This window comes from Aethalodelphis obliquidens, unplaced genomic scaffold (assembly GCF_003676395.1).
Source record: "Aethalodelphis obliquidens isolate GAN/ISIS:26980383/991018 unplaced genomic scaffold, ASM367639v1 scaffold17, whole genome shotgun sequence".
Classification (NCBI taxonomy): Eukaryota; Metazoa; Chordata; class Mammalia; order Artiodactyla; family Delphinidae; genus Aethalodelphis; species Aethalodelphis obliquidens.
In genome coordinates, this window is record NW_020837961.1 from 2081896 (window position 1) to 2092190 (window position 10295).

Genomic DNA, 10295 nt, shown 5'->3' on the forward strand with positions numbered 1-10295 from the left:
TCCTCAAGTCCATTCTCTACGTCTGTGTCTTTATTCCTGTCCTGCCCCTAGGTTCTTCAGAACCATTTTTTTTGTTTCTGTTTTAGATTCCATATATATGTTTTAGCATACGGTATTTGTTTCTATCTTTCTGACTTACTTCACTCTGTATGACAGACTATAGGTCCATCCACCTCACTACAAATAACTCAATTTCATTTCTTTTTATGGCTGAGTAATATTCCATTGTATATATGTGCCACATCTTCTTTATCCATTCATCTGTTGATGGACACTTAGGTTGCTTCCATGTCCTGGCTATTGGAAATAGTGCTGCAGTGAACATTGGGGTACATGACTCTTTTTGAATTATAGTTTTCTCAGGGTATATGCCCAGTAGTGGGATTGCTGGGTCATATGGTAATTCTATTTTTAGTTTTTTAAGGAACCTCCATACTGTTCCCCATAGTGGCTGTATCAATTTACATTCCCACCAACAGTGCAAGAGGGTTCCCTTTTCTCCAATAAATGCCTCTCCAGCATTTATTGTTTGTAGATTTTTTGATGATGGCCATTCTGACCAGTGTGAGGTGATATCTCACTGTAGTTTTGATTTGCATTTCTCAAATAATTAGTGATGTCAAGCATCTTTTCATGTGACTCGTGGCCACCTGTATGTCTTCTTTGGAGAAATGTCTATTTAGGTCTTCTGCCCATTTTTTGATTGGGTTGCTTGTTCTTTTTGATACTGAGCTGCATGAGCTGTTTGTATATTTTTGAGATTAATCCCTTGTTAGTTGCTTCATTTGCAAATATTTTCTCCCATTCTGAGGGCTGTGCTTTTGTCTCGTTTATGGTTTCCTTTGCTGTGCAAAAGCTTTTAAGTTTAATTAGGTCCCATTTGTTTATTTTTGTTTTTATTTTCATTATCCTAGGAGGTGGGTCAGAAAAGATCTTACTGTGATTTATGTCAAAGAGTATTCTGCCTATGTTTTCCTCTAAGAGTTTTATAGTGTCTGGCCTTACATTTAGGTCTTTAATCCATTTTGAGTTTATTTTCATGTATGGTGTTAGGGAGTGTTCTAATTTCATTCTTTTATACGTAGCTGTCCAGTTATACCCCTGAAGCCATTGAAATGCAGTCTGGCTTTTGGCCACTCCCCAGTTCCCCCACTTTACCAAAGAAGGTATGTAGTGAGCAAACAAGACAAGAGTGAAACCCAGCACTGCTTGGAGCCCACGCTCAGTAAACTTTTGTTCACTTATGAATGCATTTAGTTGACCAGCTCAACTTGATCGCTAAAGAATGATACCCTTAGGGCTTTTCTGATAAAGAACACAATGTGCTCTCCATCCAAATTTTCAGAAACAAGACATGATTCCTATATTCCTGAGTCAATATTTTAAGAAAGTTTGCACCCATGTCCAGGACTTCTAGGATTTTGAAGTCAGTGTGTTTCCAAGTTGTGAGGGCATCTGGGTAATTCTCGTAACTCCCTGCAAAATGCCTCTGTCCTTACCTGAGAGCCTGGGACAACATGAATTGTGCAGCTGCCACTCCCCTGCTCTGGCAGCCATGCCACCAGCGTGCAGCTCACTGCACTGCTCGCATGGACTCGAGAGGAGAGAGGAAAGTACCCACTGTATTTCTCCTGCTCTATGATGAGACGAGGCAGTACAAGTCAGAGAACAGTGAGCACATTGGAATCGACACTGAATTTAAATGGAAGTGGGTGAGGGGCCTGCACTTTGTCATCCAAGCAGCCCTGACACACAGCGTTCCTGGAACGAGGCTACCTAATCCAGTCTGACAGCTCTATGGCTGTAAAGCGGCATCCTAAAAATAACGCACACATAATGCATCTCCCATGCTGGGCATGAAAAACAGTCCGATGCTTAAGTGCTACCAAAATGGTGGCCCTTGGGATTCATTTGCATCTCTGTGCAGACTGCTGGGGAGCTTGGCCAAAGTGCTCAGTGGAAGATCACGGGGGGCTGGGGTTCTTCTGCTCTCTCCATAGACATAGTCTGCTTTGTCTTGTCTTAGATACATATTTTTAAATATTTTGTTTAAAAAAGTATTTAAAGGTATCAGTATCACATAGTATCTGGTGACGTCTATCATGATTGATGATTTTTGCAACGACGGTTTGGCAGAAAACATACTAATACATTCAGTCATATTTGCATATACACGATTGTTTACGGTAAAACAAGAAAATCTGGGAAGCATTGGCTTGTATTTAAACAACAACAGCCCTTGTAGCCGTGTTCAGGGTAGTATGGCCATACTTCCTTTGAGTGAAAATATTAACAATGTTAAGTGGTTGAGTTGAAAAAAGAAGTTCAATAGAAAGGTTGGCATAATGGTAAATCAGAAATCACCATGTTAAAATTTGCACATTGTTGTCACTATCCCATGATTATATCAAGTTATATTTGAGAGGTAACGTAGGGCAAGAGAAGCAACGTGAGGATACTTTAGTATCAGACAGAACTGGGTACAAATTCCACTTCCACTGCCCACTAGCTATGCGTCCTTGAGCAAATTTCACACCTCACCGAGCCTCAGGATTCCCATATATAAAGTATCAATACTATCTGCTGTGTGGAATTGTTAAGCAATGCAATAGTCAGATGACAACAAATGCAGCATAGACACGCTGTGAGGCATAATACTAGGTTCTTTATAAGTTTACAACTGAAAAATACATCATTATTGCAAACATGGATTTGTTTACAAGGCCTTTGATGCTATATTTCAATTCACTTTTGTATTTCCCACACAGATACGCATAGGATGAGACTCTGGTCTAGTGGTCATGGCTGGATTTTGTAGGGTGGTATCCTCCTGGCCCTCCCTACCTAATTACAACCTTGTCCTTCCCCAAGTACAACCTTCCCATTTTCTGGGATATCTTTGGAGTGACACCTGTCAGAAAATGGTCCAGTATACAGTTCAGGGCCAGTAAACCTGCTAATTTCATATATATATTTTTGGATTCAAGGGGAGTCATCTAGAATTCAAGTTATACAACCAAGAACCTGTCCCAGAGGAACCTGAGCTAGTGGCTCTGGGCCGATAGGATCACCTGTGTCAGTTTTACAAACAAACAAACAAACACATAAATACCTGAAGATGAGCTTTATCATTGGGACCTTTTGTCTTTGGACTGGATGAACAGAAAGTTCATCTGAGAGGCTGAGGCAGACATATCATTCAGTCACGGCCTCTGACACTCTTTTACATCTCCCTTTGCATCATATGTCTCCTTTTTACAGCCAGGTAATTTACATGACTTTCAGCAAAGGTATTTAATTGCACTGGGGCCTCTACTTACACATCCACAAAAGGCCTCTCGTAGAGTACCCACCTTATAAGAGTTTAGGAGGATTTATTGAGATAATAGGTGCATGGTACTTAAAAGAGTGCCAGTATATGGTAACATTCAATATTACTCTTGCTATGGTTACAGTTGTTGTCTCCTTGAGAAACAAGAGGTTCCCATAGCCCCTATCTGTGCAGCAGTACACAAGTCATCAATGTCTAGTTGTGTTAGATAATCAGGTATACAAATAGGTCGTGGTGATAGAGAAAGAAGACACACCTTCAGGACCCCCAAAAGGATTTGGTGAGGAAAGCAGATTGATAAAGAGGAAAGTCTTGGAAGTTACAAGACAAGGGCTTGAATTCTTTCTGGACAATTAACTCATTGTATGACCTTGAGCTGCCTTCTTCTTATCTTTCTTTCTTCTCAAAATTGAGGTGAGAAAGTATCTCCTGCATAGGTTTCTTTGAAAGATTAACTGCGATAAGCCAAACATCTATATTCGACTCACAAGAGACTAGCGATGTTCTTGGTTCTAAGCATGAATTTACTTTCACAAACATTCATCAAAAGTCAGAGAACAGAAACAACACTTAAGGCAGATTATTTACAGGACTGGCTGACTATCCACTCTCCCAGATATGAAAAGATTTCCTCCCAGACCAAGCCAGATCATCAGAGAAATGCATACCTAAGCTGAGTTCTGTTTTTCCTCCTATAGAAAACTCATTATCAAATTACATTACAGAGTGAAGCCACAGACCATATTATATTGATGGTCCTCACAAGAATAAGCTCCATAAACCTTATTATTTGCATAATACAGAGGCTGCCAAGGATATTTTTCTTTACCTTTTCAATGAGTTTTTTATAAGAATCTCAAGGAGAAATCCCAGCCTGGATTTGGGACTAAAATGGTAGCACTTGTCCTGAGTTTTTGAAGCCAGAAGCAAGTACAGATTTACTGTTTGGAGTCAGTGAAACAGACCAAAAATGCATTCTTGCATTCATTCAAAAATATTTATTGAGCAACTACTATGTGCCAGACTCTCCACTGGGATCTGGACATTCAGTGATGAACACGACAGGAAACGTCTCTGCCTTCGCAGATCTAGAGCGTAGTGGGAAAGAAGAGATGATTAAATAAGCAATTATAATTATACAGCAATGATATAGAATGAGCCAGAAACAGATGCTGGGTAACAAGATAAGATCTATCACCCCCTTAGGTACCTAGGGAGGCGTAAATAAAGCTAAGCTTGGACCAAGAGAAGACTAGGAGGACCCTAGAGGGAAGATCCACACATCTGTGGAAATCAAGGGAAGAAAGACACAAGTCAGGAAAAGACTAGAAGTAGCTGAGTAAAGAGAGATACCGAGAACCTAAGACTGTTAGTCCCCTACCGTGACCGGAACTGATCTATTTATGTACTTTGCATCAGTACAATGTCTCTGTGCGTAGAATTATATTGTGTAGGGTGCTCCTAACTATAAATCATGTCTCCTGAGGAAACTGGTCTGATTTTATGACTCTCAGTAACTACATTCTAGTAGAAAGTATCAAAGAGAGAATAAAGAAAGTTCCGGTATTACCTGAGATACAGTCTTAGGTATTTAACTCATCATATTGAGAGTCATGTCAATACAACCTTGTTGGCTTCTTTCCATCATCACTTACTTCTGCAAAGAGAGAGGAATACCAGTCTACACTGGAATTATAAAGGCCTCCTTCAAATTTAATGCAACTGCCTTCTTCATTCCCAAAGATGCTGGATATTCAGAGAACAGAATTAAATACCTAAGAGGTATCCTGACACCAAAAAGTTTAAGCCAGCAGGAGACCTAGGTTTTAGTCCTAGCCTTGTCACATGAAGAAATGATATGTATCCAGAGAAGACGCTAATTCGAAAAGATACATGCACCCCAGTGTTAATTGCAGCATTCTTTACAATAGCCCAGACATGGGAGCACCCTAAATGCCCACTGACAGATGAATGGATAAAGAAGATGTGGTATATACACAATGGAATATTAGTCAGCCAAAAAAAGAATGAAATAGTGCCATCTGCAGCAATATGGATGGACCTAGAGATTGTTACACTAAGTGAAGTAAGTCAGACAGAGAAAGACAAATATCATATGATGTCACTTATATGTGGAATCTAAAAAAATGGTACAAATGAACTTATTTACAAAACAGAAACAGACTCACAGACATAGAGAACAAACTTGGTTACCAAAGGGGAAGGGGAGGAATTAGGAATTTGGGATTAACAGATACACACTACTATATATAAAATAGATAAACGACAAGGACCTGCTGAGTAGCACAGGGAACTATATTCAATATCTTGTAATAAACCATAATGGAAAAGAATCTGTAAAAGAATATATGTATAACTGAATCACTTTGCTGTACACCTGAAACAACACAGCCTTGTAAATCAACTAGACTTCAATTAAAAAAAAAGAAATGATAGGTGAGGCTTGGAGGCTATATGAGTAACTCAGTGAACATGGAACCTCATGTGCTTCGTGTAGTAACACCAACAGCAGTATTTATTGAAGATTTACTGTGTGTCAAGCACCAGGTCCACGTGTGTTCCCTGTATTAACTAGCGACAAACTCATGAGGTGGGTACTGTTGTCACTTAGAGCTGAGAACATGAGCGTTTCTGGGTCACAGGTTGGTAAATTCAAACCCAGGGGTCCAGCTCCAGAGCCCAGGCTCCTAACCACTACTTTCCTCTCTCAACTTCCGTCCAGGAGCTCCCAGGGAAGCCGGAAGGACAGATCAGAGTACCATGCCTCAGGATATATTCAAGCACGCATCACCTCTTCTCAGGGCCTTTATGACATGAGTGAACGGCAAGGGAGCCTTCCAGGGGGACCCTCTGCCCTGCTTGGTCCAGGAGAGGCTCCGTGTGTGCCTGCTTCTCCATGCCCACCTGCATACTCCCTCTCTCCAGGGTGGACAGAAGTGGTAGTGTCACCTAAGCCCAATGGCTAAGAGCTGACGTTTTAAAGTTTGCTGGGCCTGGGCGCAAAACCCAGCTTAACCATTAACATGAGGCCAGTTACTTTGCCTAAATAAGCCTCAGCTTTCTCATCTCCCAAGTGGAGATAAGAATCGCACCTACCTCCTAGTACTGCTGTGAGAAACACAGGAGTCAAGATGTATAGAGACTCTACGTCTCAGGCAGCATCGCGCTTAGCAAATAGTGAGCACCCTCTAGAAATGAACTTGTGTCACCATTTGATAGAATGTCTGAGAGGCTTCCTCACATCAGCATCACACTGGTGGAAGACTTTGTGCATTTGAGGCATCGAAACACACCTGTGAATCTGCAGCGCTTAGCCACGAACCAGGATGAGTAGGGAATGCCAAGTCGTCCTAAATAAACCGGTGGTACTTCAAGAAGTACCCATTCCAAGACTAAATTATACCCCTGAAGCCATTGAAATGCAGTTTGGCTTTTGGCCACTCCCAAGGCTTTAATCCATTCCAGTCCAGACTCCATGGGAACTGGGCTGAAATGCTATGTTTTGTAAGGAAATAGCCTTTGAGCTTATAATCTCTTTGGGGTCCATTTTAGCCTCTTGGACCAGCCTGGGTTCAGAGTGGCAACTTCTGGAATCACTCTGCTTTCAAACACAGCCAAGGACCCACCCTACTTTGTGTTGGAACGCTGGAATAGCCTCAGGATTCAGAGAAAATCCTTTCTGTGGCATGAGCACTGTCACACGCCAGCCCTGACGCCTGCAGCCGAATCGGCAGGCTGCACACCCCAGAACCTGCCGCGGTGTTTGTCACCTGACGGCATCTCTCGGCACTCAGGCTCAATAAACCATAATCGTGGACTTGGAGAAACCGCGTGGCTGGTCGGTATATACACTGAACAAATCACCTCTTTTGGCCTCATTTTCTTTGTAAACTAAAGCGGTCACGTCCATCGTGAAAGATGGAGGGGTTGAATCTAACATGGTCTGGCTCTGGGCCTCTTAAAAAGATTCCGTCTGCCGAAGAAAAATAACCCTCTTTGCCTTTATTTTTAAAACCTTCAGTGCGCAGGGTTCTACTTACTTCCATACAAACCCAGTTACTAATATGCCTGACTGTCAGCAAGCTCTCTGCCTCCACCCCGGCTCTCTCTCCTGATCACACAATTGCCACTGGCTTCCATCAGATGTAATAAGACTTCGGGAAGCGCGGCGAGGGAAACGGAGAGCACAGATCGCACAGCGGGGCTTCTCGCGCGTGTGCAGCACAGCATCGCCCGCGCACTCTCGTGTCCTCCCAAAGCTGAGAAAATCGAGGATGCCAAGCGTATGGAAAGACGTGCTGCTGCTGTCCAAATGGGAAAAGCGGGCGGAGAAAATCATTTAGAAAAAGAGGCTGAGGGAAAAGAGAAAATCAAGCCCAATGCAACAGCTGCAAACAAGAAGCCCGGGAAACGGTTACCTTGGATGAACTCGGATTTCCTGCTCACAGAAGGCAGGGTCCGGTTGAGTCCCAGGATCCTGTCCAGGTGGAAGGCAAACACCTCGCTCATGTCCAGAGGCTGCTTGAGCAGCCCGCAGGGGCTGGGGCCGCAGGTGGGCCCCGCGGGCCGGCCTGTCCCCTGCAACACCAGCAGGCGCGCTCTGCTCCTGGGCCAGGCCGGCTGGAGACCCGCCACCGTGCCGTCGGCCAGCAGGCGCATCCGGCCGATGTCTTCTCCGCTCAGCCACGACGGGGCGCTCTCGCTGTAGATCCTGATGTTGCTTCCCTCGGCCCGGGGCAGCTGCACATCTGCGTCCCCACCTTGCGCTCCCACACCCTGCATCCACCCCCAGGGTCGCTCCCCAGCCTTGGCCAGGTTTCCTCCCCGGACGTGCCCGGGCACTTCAGCATCAGCTGCCCTTGCAGCTTCCTGAGGCCGAAGGGACGGTCCGACCAAAGTCCCCGGTCCTGGGGCCTGAGAAGCCACCGCATACTTCTTCCTGCGCTTGGGTTTCACGGTGCCACGGATGCTGGCGGGCTTGCTGCGCTTGGAGCGCAAGGTGATGTACACCACGTTGGGCTGCAGCGTGGTCCCATTGCCCTGGGACTCGGGAGGGGCCAGCGTGCCGTCCAGGGGTATCTCAGGGAAGGGGGCCTCGGCGGTGGCCCGGCTCCAGTGCGGCCCCTTGCGCGCGCGCCCTCCGTGCGGGGCAGAGGCGCGCCCCACCTGGCTCACCAGGAAGCCCAGGTAGATGGCGCAGGCCGTACCCAGCAGGAGGTTCCTCCTGGTCCTGGGGCGCCGGCTGCTCCAGAGTTTCCGCACCCTCGGGACGCACAGGGAGGAGAGGAACCAGTTTATGAGTTGCCCTGGCTTGTCCGGACAGCTCATTTCTGAGCTTCGTCCACATGCTGCACAGAGTTTAAAGTCTGCCGTTGGCTCCTTCTGGCATGATGCATGGTTTGCTGAACGCAGCTGTCGCCTCCACTCAGGTGTCTACGTGGTCTCCAGTGGGTCGAGGAGGAAGTTAAGGGCTGGTGATGGAGCCGGGCAGGCTTCTGACACTGGCCACAACAGACCTTCTAAACCCCGACAGCCTCCCCGAGGAGAAGTCTGGCTAGTTCCTGGGAATGAATGGAAACAGAGCGAACTGAGTCACAGTCTCAAACTCGGTCAGTTCCTCCACAAGAGGAAAGAAAAACGCGGAACCTTTTTCCTTCATCACTATCACCACGAAATGATTTTTTAAGTGAGGTTTAAAAAAAAGTAGAAACAAGATAGATGTATAGATTTGATATTCAGTTTCAATTAGTGAAAACCAACCACCAAAATCCAAGACTATTTTATAACTTGTAGCTAGAGTCATTTAATTTGATCCTGAAGGAAAAGCATTATAATTGGACAAATCCAGGCTTTTCGTTTTGATATTCAGAAATAATTTAAGAAAAGTAACCACAGGTTTTAGAAATCTGTAGCTATCTTCTATTTATTTTTAAAAGTCCTGCTTTAACTAGTTGGACAGAAGCACCAAGTATTAACATTCAAATTCAGAAACATATTCTCTTAATCGTATGGTACAGTCTTTTCTTCATAATATATTCCATTATCTTACTTTAAGGGTTATCATAATATAAAGGCATACATGCCCATGTATCTCGGAAGCAATTACATTTTTCAGTCACACACACACACACACACACACAGAAACACACACACACGTAAACACAAAACACACATCTAACTGTTTTTTATTCCTTTTCTTTTCACCAAAGTCAGCTGAAAGAAGAGAACCAAAAGCCCTCTAGCTCTACTTTTTCACATTATTAAAAAGAAGAACTGGTAAAAAGCAACCTTACTTACACAGCTGGCCCCGTGCTTGGCCCCAGGAAGAATGCAATCCCTGACTCTAATGCAAAGAACTATTAAAGGCTGAGGCATGTAAGTAGAACATATTTCATGGTCAAGAGTGTTCCACATTTCAAATATTTCAGCTCTGCTTTCAAAGCTCCCTTGAAAACTCCTGATTGCAAAGCAAAACGGGTACTTGTTCACTGGCTGCTGACAACCCACTTTTAAGATGTGTAAGGGTTTCTTTTTTTTTAATATTGTAAAAAATAAACTTTAATTTTAAATTCTGGAGAAAAAAAAAAGCAAATGCCGTATTTTTCCACTTATTTTTAACTCCTGGGAGCCCTCTAGTGTCCTGTATGGAAACAGACTCAGAAGTGTCAGTCTTTTCGGTGTTAAAAAGCATTAGAGAGTGTTCGCTTAGCAGCAGTGAAATAAACACCTCATGAGGTGAAGGCATTCACTTCTCTGCCCATCCCAGCCACCGGGGATTAGAGCAGCAACGTTGCCAGGGACTTACCTTTCCATCCTGGCTGTGTCCAGGGTAACACTGGCCTCCCACCGCTTCTGAGAAGAGAAGGCCCAGAAGTTCAGAAAAAGGCAAGAAAGGGTTAATGCAAATGAGGGAGAAAAAAGAACAGGCCGATAAGAGTCCACA

The 10295-nt window shown here is 44.2% G+C and overlaps 1 protein-coding gene across 2 annotated transcripts in view; it reads right to left on the bottom strand.

The window, feature by feature from the left end:
* The window catches only part of GASK1B (golgi associated kinase 1B), a 42589-nt gene extending 32321 nt beyond the window's left edge, over nucleotides 1-10268 (bottom strand). The window contains exons 1-2 of one of the 2 annotated variants that reach the window (XM_027116818.1): nucleotides 10158-10268; nucleotides 7771-8913 (exon numbers count right to left, since the gene is read on the bottom strand). In XM_027116818.1, the coding sequence (XP_026972619.1) occupies nucleotides 7771-8680 (910 nt within the window). In that variant the 5' untranslated portion in view covers nucleotides 8681-8913; nucleotides 10158-10268. Of the gene's footprint in view, nucleotides 1-7770; nucleotides 8914-9649; nucleotides 9871-10157 lie in introns of those variants that run through there. The other variant, XM_027116817.1, reaches the window with a different exon arrangement.
* Nucleotides 10269-10295: the final 27 nt, after the last annotated feature.